Genomic DNA, 26,017 nt, shown 5'->3' with positions numbered 1-26,017 from the left:
TCCTTACAAATATTTATAAATTAAAATCATAAGATAACTTGCAAAAACTTTTGAGGGTGGGATGAGTTGGAAGGGAAATTACTAAAAAGATTGTCTTTAAAAATAAATTTGTGGAGTATTGAAATATTCTCTTTAGCTTTTAATTTTATAATCTTAAGGAAATGTGATTTGTAGGGAGGAGAAAAATGTTCCTTTTCCTTGATACTTGGAGCAGTGGTCATTTGCTCTCTTCTGATTATGCTCATATTTAGATAAGAAAAAATTGAGGTGATGCCAGTGACAAATAACAATTATGAAATTTCAGTGCTTTACAAATGAGACAATTGACTTAATTAGTGCTTGCTTGAAGAAATCAAATTTTTTTTTCCCCCACTAAAAAAAAAAAAGGCCTTAAAAATGTAGGCCAGTAAGCAATATCCTAGAATGGTTTTGAATTGAATAGAAGCTAGAGGAAGCTCAGTCCTCAATGTTACATACAGAGAGGGCAACTAATTTCCTGTAAATTCAGGAACGTGATAATGTTCTTGGAAATAGGTGATTCTTGGTTTTTAAAAGTATATGACAAAATTTCAAAGTATACTGGTAGTCTGATAGTTTTTTTTTTTTTAACTAGCAAATGTTATATGATTGGACAGTGGAGCTTAAAATTTTGTTTTGAATTTTTTCACCTTATCCATCACATTTCATTTAAAATATTTGCCTGCTCTGCTTTTCTTTTATCAAACCCTAGCATTCTGCCATTACCTATACCAGAGCTGATAATAATAAACTTTCCAGTCTTCAACATTTACTTAAGCCTGGACTTTTGGAGTCCTAATCAAAAAGGTCCAGAGCTGAATGAAGTGGCCCAGGGTGATATGATGTGCTTCCGAAGAAGTTAGCCTGATAGGCTAGACATATAGTGGGATTTTCCTGGCATTTGAAGAACATTGTGAAGAAATAGGCCACTAAAATTAGGTAGACATTGCTTAAGATAGAATAATTTTGAACTTTGTCAAGTTAGATTTGCCTTTATAGAGGACTAGGATTTTTTATTTCATAGGCCATGAATGAGTTTCATCTTTTGCCCATTTTTAGAGTTGTGACTATCAGATATAATTTGGTCCTTCATTTACTGTATAAAACCATAGGATTGCATCTATAAATGTACCATCTTAATGTCTTCTTGTTCCTCTAGGTCAGCCTGCCAGTATACTGGCAGGCAGCCATAGTGAAGGATTGTTGCAGATAGCTTCAGGGCCTCAGCCAGGACAGCAGCAGAATGGATTTACTGGTCAGCCAGCTACTTACCATCATAGTATGTACATGCTTTTTAAAATATTTTAAGAAGTTGAGAAAAACTAGGCAGACTTTATAAAAGCAAATTAATCCATGTGGGCCTTAATTTTTAGACAGCACTACCACCTGGACTGGAAGTAGGACTGCACCATACACACCTAATTTGCCTCACCACCAAAACGGCCATCTTCAGCACCACCCGCCTATGCCGCCCCATCCCGGACATTACTGTAAGCTCTTGTTTTTGTTGTAAGGGCCTTTTCTTTTTGAGGACTTTAGTTTTTTTCCATTTAAAAATGGTTTTACATCTTTTATTCATTTTACAATTTAGTTTTATTAAATGATTAGTATTTTTCAGTATTTTTTGTAAACAGTATTATTTATTTTTTATAATTATGTTGTCATACCTTTGTTTTAGAGGAGTGATATTTACTAAGTACATTTACTTTTCTGTTGCTAATGTTTCATTAACACCACATTGTTTTCCATTCATTTGTTTGTTTGCTTTGTATATGTTCTTAGATCTCATGTGTTTCTGTATATCCACCCCAAGATGATCGAAACCCTTTGAGTGTCAAGATCTCAAGGTTTCCCTCACAGAAGTATTTAGCATACCATAGACACTCTGATGTGGAATCTATCATTACTCTGTAGGCTTGATGGGGAGGGATACCCTACTGATTAACCATAGCTTGTAGTTTCAGGCAGAATAGGAACATTGTTCACTTGGTTTAGTAAAAGCAAGAGTATAAATCTTTCATATGTATTAAATCTTTTTTCCTCTAACATAAGATTAAGAGTCCCCCCCCCAAAACTTGGAAAATATAGAAGAGTATAAATAAGAAAATTAAAATTACCCAGAATCCTACTACTCAGAGATACCCACTTCTAATACTTTGTCATGTTTTTCTTCTAGTAATACAAATAAGTATATATAAATTTGGGTGGAGGATGAGATAATACTATGTATATTGTTATTTCCTTTTTTTTTTTCCAGTTATGTTACTATTTTTCCATGTCTTAAGAGAATATAATTTTTAATGGCTGTTGGGCTAGCATAGTGGTTAAGGGTGCTGAATTTGGGCTCTTAACTGACTGTGACCATTGCAAGTTATTTAATCTCCCTAAGCCTTAAGGGTAATAGTAGTAGTAGTAGTAGTAGTAGTAGTAGTATCTATCTCAGTGTTCTAAGAAATAAGTGTAATAATTCATATGAGATGTTTAGCACAGTGTCTTAACACATAATAATCTCTCAATTATGTTAGCTACTGTTCCATTATGGAAATATCCTTAATTTAATAAACACTTGCTTTTAGAATGGACCTAACAATTTGAATTATTATTATATATTACATTATAAATTACACTGTATTACATGTTACATGAGTAATTTATAATTTACATTACATTTTGCATGTACAAATATTGTAAATTGCTTAACAGCACTTGGCATATAGCACTAAAATGTTAGCTATTAAATATCTACAAAAGTAATTCAAGAGTATTTGCTTAATATAATTATGAAGTAATCTAAACTAAGCTTTTAAGTTCTTAGACATTGCAGAAGCTTGATCCAAACAACTCCTAAGGTATGGTAGTTATATTTAAGTAAGGTTTATTAAAATTTTTAATTTTGGTGAACCTTTAATAAATAAAGTTGGGATTTTTATTGTCTTTTCTTTAGGGCCAGTTCACAACGAGCTTGCCTTCCAGCCTCCCATTTCCAATCATCCTGGTAAGTGTATTTCAAAACTGATTCCCTATAATTAGATTTTCTTTGTGGTAATAGAAACATACATGCACAGGTTTTAATATAATTACAGAGTAACTTAAGGTTTAGATAGGTACAATTCTCATTATGGCATTATTTAATAATTTATGAGTAACCAATACAGTCACATACAAATTGTCTACATTTGATTCTTTTTAACTGTCTCTGAAAGAAAAGACAAGCACTATCTTTAGCTAAAATATAAAGTACCAAAATGCTGGTTTTAGCATTGAATACATAAATACACAGCAGAAGAAAACTAGGTTTCAAAATAGAACAGATGTAAAATTGTAACTTAAAAAGCTAGGGAAGGATCTGAAGTGGATGCTGAAAAGAAAAATAACTCACTGTATCTATCTTAGAAGATAAATTCAGGAATGTCTGGCTAATTGGAATTTAGAAACAGATTAAATTATGCTCAAAACAGTAAATAGCTAAGTAGATTTTCTCAGTTCATAATTTGACTATAACTTTTTAATCTGTAGAAGTAATAAAGTTTAGAAATAAAATACTGAAGGCTTCTTAACATAAACATAGGATTTCGATTTGTTTTTCTTTCCTCCATCCCTTCATATCTGTTTTTCTTATCATAAAGAGATACAAAAGAATAGTATGGGAGATCCCTCCCCCATTGTACTCATCCCTCAGTTTTAGCTGTTAACAACTAACGGCCAATTTTGATTCATTCGTACCCTTACCTACTTCTCATTCATACCCTCATTTATTATTTTGAAGGAAATCCTATATAGTAATTTTATATGTAAATAGTATATATTTCCAATAAAGATTTTTTAAAAAATACAACTATAGTAACCAAAATTTGATTAATTTAAAGGATAACTTATAGTTTCTCAGATAGATCTACATAATTTTCATAAATAGTGTTCTGTTTTTTATTTATGTTACGTTTTTTCTTCTGGCTGTTAAACAAAACGTTGAGGGTAAAATCTTGATGCTTACAACTCTTACACTTCAGTTTAAGAGATTTAAAGAATTTCTGGATCAGAAGGCCAAATTGATTTATGCATTAGAGTATGAAAATCACTTTTACCATGCTCACCAGCAGTAAATGTGATAGTAAATGTGATTTAGGAAGCAAATAATATTTGTTTTGATTAGGAGAAAAATTCTGATGGGGTAGACACATTTTTTAAACATATTAACTAGTTAAATTATTCTCTGTAGTGGATTTTTTATGTTATTTGCATATTTGTTTCAAACATTTTTGGGGGATCAAGGGGTCTTGCCTTTATATAAACATTTTTATTGAGAAATGTAATATACAGAAAAGTACATAAAACATGTATACATACAATCTAATGAATAACATTAAAGCCAACACCCAGCTCTAGCCGATTTGGGTCAGTGGTTAGAGCATTGGCCTGCATACTGAAGGGTCCCAGGTTTGATTTCGGCCAAGGGCAAAAAATATCCTCGTATCCTCGGGTGAGGATTTAAAAAAAAAAGTCAACACCCATATAACTACCACCCATATTTAAAACTAAAACATTGCAGCACCCCCAGAAACCTTCCTACCTCATGCATTTTGTCTCAGAAACTTTGCCTTTCCTCTCCCAGAGATAAGCATTATCCTGCTTTTTATAGATACTATTTTTTTGCTCTTTGAAAGTGATGACTGCATCCCTAAACAATCTAGTTTAGTAGTTTGCTTTTACTTGTATTTGAAATTATATAATTGAAATCATTGTATCAGAACCTTTTTTTAAAAAAATTTTTCTTTATTGTTGAAAGTATTACAGATGTCCCTCCTTTTTCCCCCATTGATCCCCTCCACCCTGCTTCCACCCCCTCCCCAAGCCTTCACGGCATTATTGTCTGTGTCCATGGGTTATGCATATATGCATATAAGTTCTTAGGTTAATCTCTCCCCATCCCTGCCTTCCCTCAGAGTTTCGTCATTCTGTTCCATGCTTCTGTGTGTCTGGATCTATTTTGTTCATTAGATTCCACATATGAGTAAGATCATGTGATACTTGTCTTTCTCTTACTGCTTATTTCGATAAGCATAATATGCTCCATGTCCCACCATGCTGTCTCAAAGGGTAAGGGATCCTTCTTTTTTACAGCTGCATAGTATTCTGTGGTGTGAATGTCTGAGAAGCTGCTTGATATGATTTCAGTCTTCTTGAACTCCTAGAGACTTGTTCTGTGTCCTAACATGTGATCTTTGAGAATGTCCCATGTGCACTTGAGGAGAATGTACACTCTGCTACTTTGGGGTGAAATGTTCTGTAAATGTCAGTTAAATCCATCTGATCTAGTGTGTCATTTAGAGTCACTGTTTCCTTGTTGATTTTTTGTCTGGAAGATCTATTCAGCAAAGTCAGTGGGGTGTTAAAGTCTCCTGCTATGACTGTATTACTGTCAATCGCTCCTTTAAAGTCCTCTAGAAGTTTTTTTCCCCAGCCTGTGTGAATCTTTTATTCTGAGGTGGGTCTGTTGTAGACAGCACATATTTGGGTTATGTTTTCTTATCCATTCATCTACTTATGCCTTTTGATTGGAGCATTTATTGCATTTATATTTAAGGTTATTATTGATAGGTACTTACCTATTGCCATTTTACTTCTTTATGCCTATGTTTCGTGTTCTATTTCACCTTATTTCAGTAGTCCCTTTAACATTTCTTGCATTGCTGGTTTGAGGTAATAAATTCCTTTAGCCTTTTTTGGTCTGAGAAGCTCTTTATTTCACCCTCTGTTTTGAATGATAGCCTTGCCGGATAGAGTAGTCTTGGTTTCAGATCCTGGCTTTTCATTACCTTGAATACTTCATGTCATTCCCTTCTGGTTTACAGCGTTTCTGATGAGAAATCAGCTGACAGCCTTATGGGAGCACCTTTGTGGGTAACAGCCTGCTTTTCTCTTGCTGCCTTTGAGATTCTCTCTTTGTCTTGAATTTTTGGCATTTTATTTATGATGTGTCTGGGCATGGACCTCTTTGGGTTCTTCTTGCTTGGGACTCTCTGTGCCTCCTGAACTTGTGTGACTTTTTCCTTAACCAGGTTTCGGAAGTTTTCTGCCAAATAGATTATTTCTTCCAATAGATTCTCTAAGCCTTACTTACTTTGTACCTCTTCTTGGTAGTCCAATGATGCGAATATTGTTTTGTTTCATGTTGTCCCACAGCTCCCTTAAACTGTCCTGTTTTTTAATTGTTTTTTTCTTTTTGGTTCTCTTATTGAGTGATTTTTCTACCCTGTCTTCTAACATGCTGATCCTATCCTCAGCTTCCCCTAATCTGCTGTTTATTCCTTAATGTTTTGTGGGGTGTGTTTTTTCTGTCATTCTTAATTTCCTTTATAGTTTCCATTTCTTTTCTCATGCTGTTGAGCATCCTTACGATCAGTATTCTGAACTGTATATCTGATAGAATGCATATCTCCATTCATTTAGTTCTTCTTGAGAATTCTTTTATTCTTTCATTTGGGGCTTGTTTTTTTGACTCCCCATTTTGGCTGCCTGTTTGGATTTGTTTCTTTGTTAGGTAGATCTGCTAAGACTTCCAGTATTTTGGATGTTCTCTGGTGCAGGCCAGTGTCAGATGCTATTTGTGACTGGCCTTGAGTACCCTGTTTGAAGCTTTCCACACTCCACAGCTTGTGGTTCCCTCAATTGGGGCTTGGGTGCCTTTGGAAACGACAAAGATGCTCACCAACGTCTACCTTTCCAAGCCCTGGGTCCAGAAGCAGATCAGGCAAAGACTCAAAGTACCCAGAGGCTGATTGTAATTCAGTCTGTGAAGGAGCCTCAGGCTGTAGAAACTCTGCAGGGTGTGGCAAGAGGTTTTTAATAGGTAGGGCAATTGCTTCCCCTCCCCCCAGGCAAAAGCTGCTTAGATGTTAAAGGTCTGCCCTAGAAAGATGTCCTCTGCTGTATGGGGGACTGACTCAGCACAGGAATCCAGATGGTTGCCCTCTGAGCTATGTCCCCCTAGCCAGCAACCTGGGCTCTCCTCACACCATTCTAGTCCACTCTGCCCTCCCTCTGCTGGAGCCCAAGGTGAGTGGCTGCTCCTGAAACTTTGTACATTGGCCCTTTAAGAAGGTGCCTGCATTTCCAGCTGTCTCTCCCTGGCAGACAGAAACCCCACTTCTTTTCCCAGCCAGATGTTATGTGGGCACCTTTCTCAGTTCTGTGCTCTGGATTGGGGAGCCCAGTTTGGGGTTTAGACCCCAGAGTTCCCAGTAGGAACTCTGCACAGCGGAGATCTCCCTCCGGACCTTTAGCTGCTGCCGATGGGAGCCCCGCCGGCTCTCTCTTGCCTCCGCACTTCCTACCAGTCTATGCGGCCTCCATTTTAGGTCCTTGGTTATGAGGGTGCTCCCCAGCTAGACTTCGATTGATTATTCAGGATGGTTTTTCTAAAGTTAGTTGTAATTCCAGTTTGGTCCTGGGAGAGTTTCAGTGTAGCTTCCACTGAATGCACCGCCATCTTGGAATCTCTCCCTAGCTGTCTTGAGTTGTCGATGTGCTCATTGAGTGTTCAGCCATCCTGTATTGATTGGGTGTTTTTTGCTTCCTCATATTCTAAATCGCTGATTTGATTCTTGACATTCTCCACTCTACTGTTGCTTCCCTGTAAATCACTCTTCATTTCAGTTAGTGTATCTTTCATTTCTGACTAGTCCTTTTTTATGTCTTTGATGTTCTCACTAAGATTCTTCAAATTCTCATTAAGTTCCTTGAGCATCCTTATAATCATTGTTTTGAACTCTGTATCTAAGTAGTTTGCTTGCTTCTATTTCATTTAGTTCGTTTTCTGGAGATTTCTTCTGTTCTTTCATTTGTGATATGTTTCTTTGTCTCTGCATTTTGGCTGCTTCCCTGTGTCTGTCTCTATGTATTAGGTAGAGCTGCTCTGTCTCCTGGAATTGGTAGAGTGGCTTTGTGTAGTAGGTTTCCTGTAGGGTCCAGTGGCTCAGCCTCCCCAGTCACCTGAGCTGGGCACTCTAGGTGCTCCCCTGTGTGGGCTGTGTGCACTGTCCTGTTGTACTTGAGCTTTGATTGCTGTTTGCGTCATTAGGAGGAATTGACCCCCAGGCCAGTAGGCTGTGAGGACCAGCTGCAGATACAGCTGAAGAGCTGCTGTGCTGGAGACACCCCTATGGAGCAGGATTTACTTCAGTAGGGCTTTGGTGTTCACTGAGTCCACCTTGGAGTGTGTCACTTGTGGATGTGGTAGGGTTGTATCTGGTGTGGTCAAAGCTGACCATCAGATAGATTCACTGCCTCTGAGGCCTCCCAGGAGGTCCAAAGTCAGCCTCTGCCTGTGCCCTGCCCAGGGCCACCAAGCATCAGCTACACAGCAATCGTTGATGGCTGCTACTTGTGTTGGGCTCAGAGGTGCCCAGGAGAGGCCAAACTATGAACCAAGGCGGGCTGCTGCTAGTGCCAGGCCTGGAGCCGTTTATCGAGAGTTATAGGGCACACTGAGTCCAGCTGCTGCTTGTTTGAGAGTTTTTAGGAAAGTCCGAAGCTTGAAGCAAGAGAGGCCAGTTGTATGGAAAAGCCACTGGAAATGGCTTGGATGAGCCTGCAAGTAGAGAGAGGTGGGGTCTCAGGGAATTACCAGGGCAGGGGGAAAAGTGTGACCCAGGTTGATGGAGATTCAGATGTGACGCCTGCCTGCTGGCTCTGTTGGGGAGAGGGATTGTCAAGGGAACAATGGCCTCTGCCAGCTCTTCTGTCTTGAAGAAAGCTGTCGCTCCAGCTCTCTGAATGTCCCAGAGACATGAATGTTCCTTTCAAGCTTTGCCACCCCAGTGCTGAAGCTCAAGGGGAGTGAATGAATCTGAGTAAGTCCGTGTGGTGGTCCTTTAAGAGGAGTACCTGGGTCTCCAATAGACTCTGTGTCATTCAACCACAATCCCTGCTGGTTTTTACAGCCAGAAGTTGTGGGGACTTCTCTTCCAGGTAATGGAACCCTGGGCTGGGGGTCCTGATGTGGGACTAGGACCCCTCGCTCCTCTGGGAAACCTCCACAATCAAGATACTTCTTTCTAAAGGGGAACCCTGGTACACTGCTGGTGGGACTACAGATTGGTACAACCACTATGGAAAACAGTATGGAGGTTCCTCGAAAGATTAAAAATGGAGCTGCCTTTTGACCCAGTGATTCCACTCCTAGGAATGTATCCTAAGAATCCTGAAACACTAATCCGAAAGAATATATGCACCTCTATGTTCATAGCAGCACAGTTTACAATAGCTAACAGATTGAAACAGCAATAACAATTTATCTTATTTCATTTCTGTGGGTCAGGGACCTGGGAGTGGCTTAGCTGGTTTCCTCTGACACAGTCAAGAGTCTCATGCAGTTAAGTTGTTGGCTTGGGCTGCCATCATATGAAGGCTTTTCTGGGGCTGGAGGATTCACTCTCAGGGTGTTTTACCAACATACCTGGTGAGTTAGTGTTATTGTTGACAGGAAACTGCAGTTTCTCCCTGTATAGACCCCTCTGTAAAGCTTCAAATGTCTTCACAGGACAGCTAGCTTCTCTCCCCAGAGTGAGTGATCAAGAGAAAGCAAGACAGAGCCTCGTTGTTTTTTAAGACTTAACCTCAAAAGTCACATCATTTCCATAAGATTCTATTTTGTAGGGAAGGGACTACAGAAGGATGTGAATATCAGGAAGTGAGAATCACTGGGGGATCTTGATGCCTTTACCGTGCATCCCTATTGTACTAAATGTGGCAGACTTCTTTTAAGATCCAGTTGGAGTTCACCACCGTTGGGGACCCTTCCCTAATCCCTTTTGCCCCCTGCTATCTAGTACTTTCTAATCCCATTAAATTAAAATTATTTTACATATCTGCTATTTGAATAAATAGAAAAGAAACCAAAGTATATAGGTATGTGGCTAATGCAGCCTCTTAAGGTCTAATTAAGAAATGCTAAAATATTCTACCTCAGATGTAGAACTATTTAGACAGGAAATATGTATAAACCTCCAAATATGCAAAATATTTAAAATAATTAAAAATTAATAATATATAGTGAATCTATTTTGAGAAATTATTTTTGAAGATGCAGAAATGTTTTAGGAAATTTAGGTAATATAAATTGTACAAATGAAAATAATTGGTATTGGTCATTACCTTGGTGTTAAAGATTTCAGACAGGCCATATACTTGATTTCTGTGCTTTGATAACTAAGTTGAAAAATTTTTTTTTAATATGTTTTTATTGATTTTTAGAGAGAGAGGAAGGGGGGGAGAGATATAGAAACATAGATGAGAAACATCGATCTGATGCCTTCTGCACATCCCCTACTGGGGATTGAGCCTGCAACCTGGGCATGTGCCCTGACTGGGAATCGAACCAGTGACCTCTTGGTACATGGGTCAAGGCTTAACCACTGAGCCACACCGGCCGGGCGAAAAAGTATGTTTGTTAAAGGTCAACATTTCATTTCTTTTTTAGGGATTCTATTTTTGCTTCTTAAAGCTGTGATATATTCCTCAAATTAAATGTTGATTGCAAATTAAAGTGAAGAGTTTCCTCAGTGTCTTTGAGATTGTTACAGTAATTCAAAAATGGATTCAGAATCCACAAATTTCCAAATTCAGGTTGTGTTCTAGTACATTGGAGCTATCCTCCATTTAAGAGCACATATATCCCCCTTTTAAAAAATCCTCACCTGAGGGTATATTTACTGATTGTAGAGAGAGGGAGAGAAACATCCATGTGAGAGAGAAACATCGATTGGTTCCCTTGTACGCTCTCCAACCAGGGACTGAACCTGAAACCTAGGTATGTGCCCTGACTGGGAATTGACCCCAAGACCTCAGAGATGTAGCTTCATGTAACCATCATTGTTGTATGGTGTCTGAACTGTTAGGGATACAAACAAAAAGCTTGGTGACTGGAAAATAATAAAATATGGTTTAAGTGCAGGTGTAGATGTTACAGTTCATGATGATAAAAGTATATTTTTTTAATTAAACAAGAAGATTTTGCAACTCCTTTTCCCCACCCTGAATTGACTCATGGGAAAAAGGTTGCTCACCATGGAACTTTACTTCTGGATAGCGTTCTTCTGGATAGTGTGAACTAAGTAATGCATGTACACACACCTAATTTTTTTACTCAGCATTGTAAACATTCATGACTTCAGGGCACTGTTTGTAATAAAATTTACATTTTGGACTAACTGTGTAAAACCTCTTTTAAGTGCTGTTACTGGTTTTTGCTGCCAAACCATTTCTATCTTATCTTAGATAACTTTAGTTTTAGCTTCAACCAGCATACCTGCCAGTTGTTTGCTGAAGCTTCTTGTTTATAGCATAATGTGATGTCTTTAATAAAGAATTTTACTGTAAGGAATAACTTCATAAATATTTCAAAATGGGCTTTTTAAATAGGCACTTTAGTATATTACTAGTTTTCATGTTCTAATGATAAAAAATATTTAAAGGAATGTTTGAATTCATGATTCGTTGATTTGATCTGTGTGACAAAACATTTGAAATTTTAAGTTTTTGCATCACCCAGTCTTCATGGTTTGTTTTATTTTTCATTGGAAAGTGCTTTTTCCTTGACAGCATTTTGAAAATCAACTAGATACATAGACTTTACAAGGTTTTTTTAAAATTTACTTTAAGCATCAATTATGCTTCAAGATTTTTGGAGGGTTTGAAAAGATATATTTTTTGGTAACTCTCACTGTCCATTCAGATTGTTGAAAGTTCTATTGCTTCAAATTCTAGTGCAGTCAGAGTTCATAAATGGCACATTGAAATTCAGATAAATAATTGGTTAATCAGCAGAAAACTTTACAAATCAAACCAAGTAGTGCCTCCTTTCCCCCCAATCATTTGAAATTATTTAAAATCATTTATTGTTGTTCAAATGAATACACTAAATACATCTTCAAAGTTAAAACTGTAGTAAACATGAAGTTACTTCACTAAGATGGAACAAATGACCTTTCACCCAAGAGACACTTGAGAATTGCTGCTCTCAGCAACTGTGTAGTTGGAGTGTAATTAACCTTGACTCTGTTCTGAATGAATGGCTGTCTAGCTTATGCCTTTATTCTTAATTAGGGAACTAGAAAAATGTGCTATGGATTGATGCTTTCAAGAATACTTCCCTGGAATATGTGTTAAAGTCAGTGTGTTTTAAAAAAATAAAAGTTCAGGTTAGACCAGTTGGTTAGAGTGTCGTCCAGATACACCAAGGTTGCAGGTTCAATCCTTGGTCAGGGAACAGACAAGAATCAACCAATGAATGCATAAAGAAGTGGAATAGCAAATCAATGTCTGTCTCTCAAATCAGTTTTAAAAAATTTAAACAATATATATGTGCAGTCAAATTAAATACCATGATAAAATAATTTATTTTAGGTTCTGATTACTTTTGTTCTTTGAATTCTCAGTTGACTGGGTCTGTTGAGAACCAAATTCCAGATTTTGAAAGTACTCTAGAGTTTCAAGAATGCTGGGGACTGAGCTGAAAAATAGAAGACAGGAAAATGCCCACTTTTTAAATGCATTGCCATTTTAATCAAATTCTTTTGGGTGCTTTTCAGATGCCTCTCCTGTCCCTTCAACTTTTATTTTAGGAAAAGCTTTGTCTTATGGAGTGATGTTCACTCCCATTTATCTCCTATAGCTCCTGAGTATTGGTGTTCCATCGCTTACTTTGAAATGGATGTTCAAGTAGGAGAGACATTTAAGGTTCCTTCAAGCTGCCCTATTGTTACTGTTGATGGATATGTGGACCCTTCTGGAGGAGATCGCTTTTGCTTGGGTCAACTCTCCAATGTCCACAGGACAGAAGCCATTGAGAGAGCAAGGTATTGTTTAGTTATTTTAAAAGTTGAACACAGTACATTGTCTTTTATTCAAAGTTATATTTCTCAGTGTGGATTATATATGTTTGAATAGGAAAAAAGAATAAAGGTCATCTTAAATTCAGAATCAGTAAGCATTCCACTTGTAGATTTTTTTAATTTAAAAAATAAAAGACAATCTTTTAAAAATTTTTTTAATTTACGTATAGTTGCTATACAATCTTATATTGCTTATGTTAGTTTCAGGTGTGCAATATAGTAACTTGACATTTTATACCTTACAATGTGATCACCCCACTAATTCTACTAATGAATCACCTCACTATGTAAACTTATCACAGTATTATTAACTAAATTCCCCTTTGCCTTTTCCCCCATCCCTCCACCCCCTTCTTTCTGGTAAACATCCCATTGGTCTCTGTTTCTGTGAGTCTGTTTTTGTTTTGTTTTGTTTTTTGATTCCACATATAAGTGAAACGATAGGGTATTTGTCTTGCTCTTCTTGACTTATTTCACTTTGCATAATGCCCATGTTGTTGCAAATGGCAAGATTGTATTCTTTTTTGTTGCTGCATAATTTTCCATTTGTGTATATATACCACATCTTTAAGTAGTTGTTTTTTGGTAAGTGAGGTTTCTGTTTGAATAGTAAAAAATTTTTGGAATCCAGTTTGAAAACTAATTTTTATTTCCTCCAAGCATATATTATTTCTACACATTTATTGAAAGGAAATAATATAAAATGAAGACATGTTTCTGCAAGTGTTATTTATAATGTTGGGAAACAATAAAAGGGAAGTGGTTGAGTAAATTTTTATAAACTTCTATTTTTTATGTGGTCATTAAAATGTTGATAAAATGTTTATATAATTAAATGTAAATACTTAAGATTAGATATTATAGGAAAACATACACAGTGTTAGGTACTGTGTAGTCTCAACTCTTAAGAAAATGTGTGTGTTTGTATGTGTGTGTAAATACATAATCTTGGCTCTATCACCAACTGTGTGTGTTTGGCAAATTACCTGCTTCCTAAACCAGTGCTATCTAATAGAATTTTGTGTGATGAAGGAAATGGTTTATATCTGTGTTGTCCAGTACAGTAGCCACTAGCCACATGTAACTGTTTAGAACTTAAAATATGGTCATGTGATTAACTGAATTTTTAAATTATTTTTCATTAATTTAGCTACTTGTAGCTAATGGCTATCAATTTGGACAGTGTAACTGTAAGTCTTGGTTCCATCACTTATAAAATAGGAATAATAATATTTAGTTCATTGAATTGTGAGGGTTCAGTGAGAATTTATGTTGTTTTCCTGACATATGTAAGCAAGCATTTATATATATGCCCATCATTATTACATATGAATAAGATATTAAATAAAGAAGGAAATATACAAAAATATTAACAATGGCTATCTTTTGGTTATGGTGTTATAAAGAGTCCTTTATTTTTATTCATTTTTCAATATTGAGTATGCTGTATAATCTGAACTAATATATTTTTTAAATACTTATCAAAATAAAATGTAATTCCCTTTTTCTTCTAAGATTGCACATAGGCAAAGGTGTACAGTTGGAATGTAAAGGTGAAGGTGATGTTTGGGTCAGGTGCCTCAGTGACCACGCAGTCTTTGTACAAAGTTACTACTTAGACAGAGAAGCTGGGCGTGCACCTGGAGATGCTGTTCATAAGATCTACCCAAGTGCATATATAAAGGTTAGTGGAAGTTTTATTTAAATATTTTAGATTTGGAAAGCTCTATTTGTTTAAAGAATTGAGATGGATGTGGGAAGAGGAGAAAAATGTCTCTTTATGTATTAAATTTCAGAAATTGTTTGTTTATAAAACACATTTCCTTGGGGCATTTATTGATGTGACTCGTTATCTAGTTTTGTGATTGCATTCATACCCTATTATTTTGTTAGCAAATTTGTTAAATGTTTTAGAGTAATACACAGGCTCTTGAAAATATTGAGTGAAACCACTAAACATATTCTTTTGTTATAAAATATGTAAAGTTTTGGAATTTTATCTTAGCCAATTCTTAGGGTTTTATGAAAGGGAATTGTAAAATTAATAGGTTTTTGAATTAAGAATCTGAGAAATGAAAAATTCAACACCAGGTTTTTTAAGGTTAGTTATTTTGGACATTAAACAGATTATTTACACTGTCATTTTTCACATTAAGTCTAAGGTATTTTTTATTAATTATTACATATTAAACTTAATTTAAGTTTGATAACACTGTTTGAAAGAGAAATGTTGTAATTAGAGAGCCTAAATACATACACATATATATTTAAGTATGTTTTCATTGATTTTAGAGATAAAGGAAGGGGGAGAGTGAGAGATAAAAACATTGATTAGCTGCGTTCCATACTCACCCCAACTGGGGACTGAACCCGAAACCTGGGTATGTGCCCTGATGGGGAATCGAACCCACAACCTTCCAGGGCACAGGATGACACTCAACCAACTGAGCCACACTGGCCTGTGCTTATTTTTTATTTTATATTCCCTGTCATTGTTTCTCCCTAGGGAGTAATTTTGCTTAGTTTGGCACCCAGGGATCCACATCTCAGAACCAATTTTTATATTTAGAAGGTAGAGGAATTTCTTCCCTCGTGGGGAGTTCCAATCCCCAGGTATGCTCTGGGCCTATTTCCTGTTGCGTAGGTTTTTCTGATGCTTACCTCTGCCATGGGCGAGAATTTTCTGAATTAGCTGTGAAGGTATTTTATCATTACTTGATTCATGGGCAGATGCCAAATTGTAGCCCTCAGAGAGCCTGGCTATTGTCTCTCTCCATATTACTCTAAGAAGTTGAATTTCTCTCCTCTGTACCTCCTGTTTTTAGCCCTGCTCTCCACTGTGGATTTTGTTACCCATCATCATTTGATGAACATATGGATTGTTTCCACTTTTTGGCTATTAATGAATAATGCTGCTTTGAACATGTTGAAGGTATAAGTTTTTAGGTAGATGTTTTCTTGGATATATAACTAGGAGTGGAATTGCTGGATCATAGGTAACTCTAGGCTTAACTTTTTGAGGGACTACCAGACTGTTTTCAAAAGTGGCAATTCCATTTTACATTTCCACCAGCAGGGAATATATGAGGGTTTCAATTTCTCTCTATTTTCATCAACACTTGTTATCTTTTTGCTTTCCTAGTGGATGTGAAATGGTATCTCATTGTGATTTTCATTTGCATTTCCCTAATAGCCAATAATGTTGAATATCATTCATGTGCTTACTGGCCATTTGTCTGTCTTCTTTGGAGAAATGTGTATTTAGATCGTTTGTCCATTTTTTAATTGGGTTGTCTTTTTGTTATTGAGTTAAGAGTTCTTTATATATTCTGGATATCAGTCCCTTGCCAGATACATAATTTGCAAATATTCTGTTGTTTGGCTTGCCTTTCACTTTCTTGGTATGATTTGCAGCACAAACTTGTTCATTTTGATGTCTTTATCTGTTCTTTTAATGCTTGTGCTTTTGGTGTCATATCTAAGAAACCGTTGCCTAATCCAAGGTCATGAAAATTTATTCCTGTGTTTTTTTCCTAAGGGTTTTAGAGTTCTGGCTCTACATTTAGGCCTATTATACATTTTTAGTTCATTTTTGTGTATAGTTTAAGGAGGTTGATCCAGCCTCATTCTTTTGCATGAAAATACTCAGTTCCAGTAACCATTTGTTAAAAAGACCGTTTTTTCCCTTATCAAATTATTTTGACACCCTTGTTGAAATTAAGTTGATCTTAAATGTAAAGGCTTATTTCTGGGTTACCAACTCTATTTCATTGATCTGTATATCTAGCCTTATGACAGTACTACTCTACCTTGATCACTGTAGCTTTTGTAGTAAGTTGTGAAATTGGGAAGTGTGAATTCTCCAGCTTTGTTCTTTTTCAGGATTGTTTTGGCTGTTGCCACCCCCTTTTATTTCCATATGAATTATATGATCGGCTTGGAGGATGCCCATTTTTAATAGTTATTCTGTCTTTTGCATGTATTTGGAGCAGAGAGAGGAGGTGGTAATGCATACCTACTCATCCATCTTGACTGGAAGTTTTTGGATTATTTATAATTTGAAGTAAATGGACAGAGGATTACAGTGTTGAATATATATACTATGTGCCAGACAGTAATTATTTTGCTCTTATGTAGTAAAGTACGCATCTCTTAAAAATGCAGATTTTTAAAAAATACAGTGACAATGCTATTTATTACACTCCTCCAAATAGCTAGAATGATAAAGAAAAGTAGTTGTCTATATGACCAAGGTCATCATTTCAGCCTAAAGAAAACTTACAGCAATTTGTTTTGAAAAGGTGGGGGTGATTTCTCCCCCTGCCCCTTTATTTATTTATTTTTGTTGGAAGTATTACAGATCTTCCTCCCTTTTCCCCTCCATTGACCCTCTCCTCTCCCGCCCCCTCCCCAGGCCTTCACCACACTATTGTCTGTGTCCATGGGTTATGCATATATGCATAAGTTCTTTGGTTAATCTCTGAAAAATATCACATGATCTCACTTATATGTGGAACCTAATGAACAAAATAAACTGACAAACAAAATAGATCAGAGACATGGAAGCATGCAACAGACTGACAAATCTCAAGGGGTGATTTCTTAACTGTACATTTTACACAAAGGGATCATTTTTCACAAGGACAATAACACTGGCCCACACTGAATTAGATCAAGGATACAGAGGCATGTGGCAACCACAGCTGTCCTGATGGTGAAATGTGCCTCTTGGCCACCTTTCCTAACTACCAATTACAGAATACATAAAAACTTAAAATTTAAAATTTTTCCCTTCTGAGAGCTAAATGAAGCTGTAAGTTTTAAATAAATTGTGCCTTAATTCTTGATGTATGGAATGTTTTCTGATGGACTTATAACATTAAACTCACACTTTTTTTTTAAAGGTCTTTGATTTGCGTCAGTGTCATCGTCAGATGCAGCAGCAGGCGGCCACTGCACAAGCTGCAGCAGCTGCCCAGGCAGCAGCCGTGGCAGGAAACATCCCTGGCCCTGGATCAGTAGGTGGAATAGCTCCAGCTATCAGTAAGTATGCTTTTGTTTTTTGTTGTTTTTTTAAGTGTAATAGCTGGCGTTTTGTCTTGATTCACTTATTTGATTAGTTACTTTAAGCAATAATAGAAATTAAAGTTCTCTTTACTGGGATAATAACATTTTTGAATTTATAAAAAACTGTTCTTATAATATTTGCCCTTTGTCTAGGAACCTGTTTTTATTCTTTTTGTGTCAAAAAGGGAGTATGGGATAAAGAAGAAAAGGGTTTATTGTTATATTATTGGTCATCTCCCCCTTTTTTGTTGATGATTTTAATTCCTGCCTCACCAGCCAGGGTGGGTTGTTATCACTGACATGCTTGGCTTTATTCTAGAAGGAAAGCATATTTTAGTTTCAGAATTAGGCACCTCCAGTTTTTTTTAAAGTATGCTAAGCATGGAGAGAAAAACTAAGTGAGGGTGGTATTTTGATAACTTGTAGACTTTTTTTTAATTTTAGGGTAAAATTGAACTGTGTGCCAGGTTTCACACTGATGGGGAATTTTTTACTGCAGAGTTAAACTCCTGACTATAGACTTTTATGATGGAAACACGTGGCACCCATCTTCCACGTCTGAAGGCATAACTAGTGATTCATTCAACCCCTGTTCTTAACCTCTTCAGTGTGGTAAGCAAATCACACTGGCTAAGAAAACTGCAGTGGCCCTGCAGGTTTCTCTACAGTACATGCAAATTCCTCCCATTAGTTTCATTGTAATATTGATGAATGCAGATTGCCTAGATGACTGTATGTTCTGACTGGAAAATTAGATGCAGAGTCTCCATTGTGACTGATGTTCAGGAGTTCATAATTGAGAGATAGATAAGGCATATTCGTTTAGAGAATTTGATTTTTTTAAAAATTTGGGCATCTAAACCATTAATTTGCTAGTTTTGATGTTATAAATGTGCTTTTACTAAAGAACCCAGAAATATTATTAAATTTCTCATTCTCATCTACTGCCCTAATAGAGTAATTGCATATTGTCTGTGAAATTGAAAGACATCATCGGGGTTTTCCAAAGAGTTTTAATGGAACCAGGGCTCTTAACTATTTCACTATTAGTCATGTCTTACTCTGAATTAGGCTGTTTAGACAGACAGGAAGGTTCTTAGACCCATTCTGTGGACATGCACTACCCCTTAAAAACAAGTTGTTTCTTATCCCTTCACCTCCATTTCTAAAGAGAAAAATTGGTGGGGTGTTGGTAGATTGTAATAATTTACTTTATAATTGGTGGTAGGTAGACCACCCATGTGAAATGCAAATTGTCTTAAAAAGTTTTCCGTCCCTGTTGATAAAGTTTAGATCTATATTTACTTCTTGGCACTTTGACAGAGAATTATATACTGAGAGAGTGAATTAAAGAAAGTTGGTCACTTTATTAATGTAAGATGTAGGGAGAATGGGAAGAGATCAGCCTGTTCCCCTGATGTCTTTCAAATCTTTTCTGTTAGGTTTGTCAGCTGCTGCTGGAATTGGGGTTGATGACCTTCGTCGCTTATGCATACTCAGGATGAGTTTTGTGAAAGGCTGGGGACCAGATTACCCAAGACAGAGCATCAAAGAAACGCCTTGCTGGATTGAGATTCACTTACACCGGGCCCTCCAGCTCCTAGATGAAGTACTTCACACCATGCCTATTGCCGACCCACAACCTTTAGACTGAGGTCTTTTACTGTTGGGGCCCTTAACATTCATTGTTAGGATGGTGGACTACAAAATACAATCCTGTTTATAATCTGAATATATATTTCACTTTTGTTCTGCTTTATCTTTTCATAAAGGGTTGAAAAATATGTTTGCTGCCTTGCTCCTAGCAAACAGAAACTGTATTAAAACAATTTTTTTTCCTAGTTAGAACTTTTCAGGCATGGCTCAGAGCTTGAAGATCAGGAAAAACATTTTTATTAAATTTACTTCACCACTTAGTATGAAGGAATCATTCCAATACTGGAAAATCTAGTCCTTTAAAACGTCTTAGACCCTTTTATATGCAGAACATTGGTATGTGTGTTGTTCTACAGAATAAATTCAATATTGCTGATTTTAAAGGCAGAGAAGTTCTCTAAGTTAATTCACCTATGTTACTTTGTGTGCGAGTTGTTACTGGTGAACGTATTTTATTCCAAAATATTGTGCCATGTGGGTGAGTTAATTTTACCAAGAGCAACTTTACTCTGTGTTTAAAAATATAAGATAGTAATGTATTATAATCTTCTATCCAGAATATTTTTTTGCAAGTTAAACTAGTGAAGATGATTTCAATTCAGATTGTCTTGAGACTTTAATTTTATTTCACAAGGCAAAACACTAATCTCTGTGCATACTGAGAATTCCTTAAAATTATCAGACAAAAATATCATTTACAATTACACTTGTTATCCCTGTTGGATAACTATTGAGTAGTATAACTTTTGCCCTGTTAAATAGTAGATGTATTATTCTGTATTTCTAGGCACAGGGTTGGTTACTGAAAAGCCTGGAAAAGCAATTTCTTTCCTTCATTAATTCATAGGGAAAGGTTTTGTATTTTTTAAAACACTAAAGGTAGTGTCACTCCACCTAATATCTCACCATTCTGCAAAGGTGGCAGTGCTTAAACTAACTGATGAGTATTTTGGAAACTGCTAAATTCTATGTTAAATACTGTGCAGAATAATGGAAACATTACAGTTCATAATAGGTAGTTTGAATATTTTTGTACTTGATTTGATGTGACTTTTTTTTCATATACTGTTTAAATCATGTATGTTATGATGTTTAAAATTCAGTTTTTGTACCTTGGGGCAAGACTGCAAACTTTTTATACCTTTTGGTTATTCTAAGCCCTTTGCCATCAATGATCATATCAATTGGCAGTGACTTTGTATAGAGAATTTAAGTAGAAAAGTTGCAAATGTATTGACTGTACCACAGACACAATATGTATGCTTTTTACTTAGCTAGTAGCATAAATAAAACCAAATCTCAACATGCAAAGTTGAATTCTAGGTTTGATTTTTAAGTTTTTTCTTTTGCACTTTTGAGTCCAATCTCAGTGGCGAGACACCTTCTAATAAATGACAGGCAGCAGCCAGTACTGCAGCTTTGGTTTTTCCTTTAAACTCTACCGGGACTTCCCCATGGACATTTTGTATCAAGTGTAGAGTTGGTTATATTTTGAACTTTTATTTTACTGTGGGAAAAATAGGCCTGATTGTCTACAAGATAAATAGGTTGTCTACAGAATGAATAGTATGAAATAAAATCAAGGATTATCTTTCAGAATGCTTTTACTTTTTCTTGGAGGGCCTTTCTAAGCATAATAAGGTTCTGAGGTATGTTACAACTGTGAGAAGCACTTATGCATGGTAGTCGTCCTTATATCGATTTAGATGAACAAGTCTTCAACTTCCTTGCTCAGAAGGTCTTACTACGACCACCCTGGAAACCACTGAGTTAGCTTATTGCTATGATTTAAATATAGATCTGATCTAAGCTACGTGGCTTTTGTTTTTAAAATACTTCTTTACCAACTCATATGTACTCTTGAGTACTTACAAATACTTTTGTTAACGACCTCATTTCAATCTGTAAAAGTTTGGTGATTTAAGTGTTATTGGCAAATTTTTAAAAAGATATTATTTTATAGAAATTATTGATGTTAGGTCCATTTTACTGTGAATGAAGAGTAGGAGTGAGAGGAGTTTTGGAATGACAGATTTTTTAAATCCAGATTATTTGATTAGAGCCATAAGCATGCTATGATATAATGTATTGCCTCCTTTTCTACTTTAAGGAAGGTTTTCATGTTTAATGGAACATGAGATCTGGGTAATCATCTGGGGAAAATATTTGCTAAGAAGTCTGTCTTCAAGGCCTAGCCACCTGTCTTGGTTGCTTTCTGCTAAGAGCCATAAAAGTACATAGAAGTACTTCTAGTTGTTAATTGCTTTATATTTGTACCTAGATGCAGTCACATGCTTTTGAGAAAACATCTAATATGTTATGATCAATTATTCCTGAGAGCTTAGTTGTTAAATGATATTTCCATTTCTTAAATGTAGTCATCTTTAATGAGTAAGACTAAAGAGTCACTAGGTTTAAAATTTTACAGTTACTTTAGGGGTACAGTGGTTTCTGCAGTTCTCAGAATCTGATTATTGTGAAGATATGGTTCTGGGTGAGTTTTCTCAGCTAGTTCTTATTTCAAAGACTTTCAGAATGTTGAATTTCAGTGAAAGCTGAGTGAGGGATGAACCAAGTATGTACCTTTATAATCCAGTATGAGGCCCATTCCACGTTTGTCCAGTGCCTTTCATACTCAAAGGGAATCCTTAATGGTGTTGCCTTTATTTTCCAGGGAGTAGATTGTTTTGTGGGATATAGTCTATCTCATTTTTTAAAGTATACTACACCTGGCATACAAAGATAATGACAAATCACTGCCATATAACCTTGTTTTTCCAGAAGCGTGGCTCATTTGTATTGACCTAACCACTAAGTAGGTCACCTATCCCATTCCTCCTGTAAACATTGTAGGTTTACAGGTTGGGTGGTCTGGCTTAAGGATAACCATACTTGAAACATCCAAGTAAACTGAACACATATTAGCTATGTTAAAAATCCTTTTTTGTGGGGAAGGGTATGGTGTCAAGGGAGGTATGTGTAATAGAAATTTTGAAGGCAAAATATAATGTCCTGTCTTCCAGATGATAAATATCTTATTTTAAAAGTTGATTGCAGTTATCTTTTTTATTATGCCCATCTGGAGAAGGGGGAAGTTTTACATTTTCCCAAGGTGTTCCTTCACTATCTTTGGAGGTTAAAGAACATGAGGTGAAATATTTCTGTTCCTGGTTTAGTGGTAACTGGTTAATAGTTGTTACTCATTAGCTATTATGCAAAATCTGATTAGTTCAGATCCTTTTGGAAGAAGCAATTTTATCCTGAGTAGGAAAGAATCCTTTTTGTTCATAGTTTTTAGAGTTTGCTACTTTTATCATTCAGTCATTTCCTGGCATTTTACTTAACAACAGAAAATTGGGCAAAAGGTAAATTTGGGTCACTGAGGTGAATGAGCATACGAAAGCAATCGCCTGTAAAGTCAGTTAGCAGCTCTTTTGTGGATGGGGCTTGGCAAAGACTAGCTGATAATAGAATGAAAGGCATTCTTTTCCCTTCTAGAGGCAGAACCCATCTTCTTGCAGATGGCTACCTGTAAATAATCACCTAAACCCTCCTTTACAGGATTATAGAAATTGGCAATAAGAATCTTTCCTGCAAGCCTTTCCATTTCTTTCTGAGAGCTAGATAATTTCTTTCAAGATATTTCAGGAAGGATGTAAAAAGTTAGTGGCCTTATTCATAGCAGCATCCTCAGGCCCAGCCTTGTCCCCAGCACTTGTCCCAGTGTTCCTAGGTGGTTTATCTTGTATCACTGTGGAATGGAATTTTTCGCATAATCCAGACTTGCCTTATTTAAGCAGTAAAACTTTTTTATTTTAGCCATTTCTTTGATGGAGTTACTTAAATGTTTGTCAGAGAACAACCTAGATATGGTTCTTTTTGTGCCTAGCTCTCTTCCTCAACTTCAGTGGCAGCTGAGACAGGTAGGACTGTTTGCCTTTACTAAATGGTCGCAGAATGCTATGGTTTTGAATGTTTAGTTTTTTTTACCCCGCCTACTCCCCATCTTCTCCCTTTCTGACAATGACTACTACCTGTGCGTTGTTAGTGTACGTTCCCTTAGTCAGTTTCTTCTTCCCTTTCTGATTCATTTTTTCCAGCTGCTTGGGCAAGGAAACCAGATAACCAAACTTACACTTCCTTTGAATACAAGGGCAAACTGGGACAGGACCCAAGAAACTTTCCTTGTGCAGTATTGAAAGGGATGTCAGTGCTTTGGCATTTGACTGCTTAGTGCTTCCTGATTCTTGCTCAGTTTCAGGTAGTTGAGGTAGAGAGAAGTGAGTCATACTCATATTTTCCCCCTTTGCAAGGTTTTGAAAGGTTTCATTGCTTCCGCTTGAACGCTGCTCACATAAAAATTGGGGTTACAAGGATTACTTAAGTATCAATAGCCAGAGGCAATACCTTGCCTAGAGGACACGAGCAAAACAAAACAAAAACAAACCTTGCAAAATGAGAATCATTTTTGTTTCGTTTCAGTGTCCCCTTTTGAGCCCTACGTTGTGGCGTTCCTCCTCTACAGATACTTTTGACCTACAGGTGCCTTTATGAGAATTGAGGGTTTGATATCCTGCCCCAAGGAGTAGCTAAAGTAATTGCTGATGTTTTCAGGGATTCAGACTTTGAGTGCATGAATGAACCTTTTTTTAAAAAAAACACAAAACTGTAGGAAGGACTGAGGAGAAAACTCTAGTGAAGACAATCATCTCTCTCTATTGATGTGGGTAGTTTTCAGTTTATGTAAGATGCTTTCTCAGTAGGCCTCAGAGCCAGTGCTCTTGTTCAACCTGAAACTAATAGCTCTGGGCTGGGACCAGACGGTTGTACTCTCTAGTTTGCGCTCTGCCACTAATTTGATGTATGACCTTGGGCAAGTCATTTACCTTCTCTGGGCCTCAGTTGCCTCATCTGTAAAATGAGGGAGTTGGACATATGAGTTCTTCCAGCTCTGAAATGTAAGTGACCTTGCCTACCTTGCAGCAGTTTTTTATTTCTTCCTTACCTTTGCTCTGCTGTTTGAGGGGGCTTTTTTACTTATTTCCACATTATTCGAATGAGACTAGGCTTGAGATTTTATTACTATTCTTCTATGGACAAGAAGTTACATAATATGTCCTTAAGACTTAAATTCAACCAAAGGCCTGGCACTACCTTGGGGGCTGCAATAAACACTTAAAAATATGAGAGGGGGGAAAAGCCTTCATTTTATTTTCCCATCATCTCTCTTGAAGTTTTATTAAGGCCTTTTTTTAAGTCATGACATTCTAACTTTTGGGTTGGTATATGTGTGACACCATCCCCTTAAGTGCTGGGTGCTGGTAATTTTTTTTGTTCAATTAAAATGGATTGAAAACTTACTGTAAATGCCTAATGATATTAGTGGTCATTACTTTGGGTCTTTGGGGTTTTTTTTAAACTCTTCTATGCTTAGAACAGGGAAATTCCTTTGAACTGCATCAAGTAAAATGGTTTTTACAACTCCAGGAAACATACAGTGGATGATTACTCACTTTATTCTTGGCTCTTTTTAATCCATTTTGATTAGAAGACTTTTGGCTGGAGCATTTCTTTCAGAGTTCCAGTCTATCCTTTGATGAGTGTAATTAATGAACTTGGCTTTTACAAGGAACCTTGAGAGTCTTCATTGGGGTTGGGTCGAGGGTGGGGGCTGGGGAGTCCTGGTAGAGGCCAGCTCTGTGGTAGCTGGAGAGGAAGGGATATAACCAGCTGCTGTTGCTGTGGCTGCTTGTCATTGATAGAAGGATTCATGGGTTTGAATTGGTTAAAAGGCTAAACATGGAGTCAGCAAACTTCCACCAGGTACTGCGTTCAGGCCAATGCCTTGGACATGTGATTTAAAGGAAACGTGAATGCTTGTTGATGAAAATTTGGTGGGCTGCAGAACCATTTGGAGGAAGCGACTGGGGGTTGGAACAGATTTGGCGGTGGTATTTCCCAACTCTGTCTCCTCCCCTGAACTCAGAGGAATGCAGCTATGCTAAAACAGAGAAGAGCCACGCTGAGCTTCTGCTTTTGGGAAAACTGGTCAGCTATAGGTCCAGTAGTTCCTTTGTGGCTTTTTGTATACTTTTTCCCTGGTTGAAGTCTATGGCTAAAAAATAGTTAAACCTTTCTTGAGAACTCTGTAACAAAGTATGTTTTTGATTAAAAGAGAAAGCCAATTAAATCATTATGTGCTCATTCTTTTTCTTAAGCTTGTGGATGTTTTGGATCTGGAAAGAGTTCCTAATCACGTAGAGAATTCTCAGATTTGAGGACATTTCCTTCATTGCTCTGTAACCATTGAAATGGGAAACATGGCATTTCTAAATATGACCATGGAAGAACAGTCCCCATTCTTTTATCACTTCTAAAAGGAGAGG

The 26,017-nt window shown here is 36.7% G+C and overlaps 1 protein-coding gene across 2 annotated transcripts in view; it reads left to right on the top strand.

The window, feature by feature from the left end:
• Positions 1-20,942, top strand: part of SMAD4 (SMAD family member 4) — a 47,616-nt gene extending 26,674 nt beyond the window's left edge. Inside the window, exons 5-12 of one of the 2 annotated variants that reach the window (XR_013999612.1) lie at positions 1,178-1,297; positions 1,392-1,508; positions 2,963-3,013; positions 12,689-12,872; positions 14,424-14,592; positions 17,813-17,951; positions 18,475-18,587; positions 19,418-20,942. Coding sequence is in view for 1 of the 2 variants with exons in the window: in XM_081148517.1 (XP_081004643.1) it covers positions 1,178-1,297; positions 1,392-1,508; positions 2,963-3,013; positions 12,689-12,872; positions 14,424-14,592; positions 17,813-17,951; positions 19,418-19,629 (992 nt within the window). In the remaining variant the exon portion in view is untranslated. The remainder of the gene's footprint in view (positions 1-1,177; positions 1,298-1,391; positions 1,509-2,962; positions 3,014-12,688; positions 12,873-14,423; positions 14,593-17,812; positions 17,952-18,474; positions 18,588-19,417) is intronic. The other variant, XM_081148517.1, reaches the window with a different exon arrangement.
• The last annotated feature ends 5,075 nt before the right edge of the window (positions 20,943-26,017 follow it).

Source organism: Miniopterus schreibersii (genome assembly GCF_964146895.1).
Source record: "Miniopterus schreibersii genome assembly, chromosome: 10".
Lineage (NCBI taxonomy): Eukaryota > Metazoa > Chordata > Mammalia > Chiroptera > Miniopteridae > Miniopterus > Miniopterus schreibersii.
The sequence above is the reverse complement of the archived record's forward strand: the minus strand, read 5'-3'. Positions and strand labels throughout refer to the sequence as shown.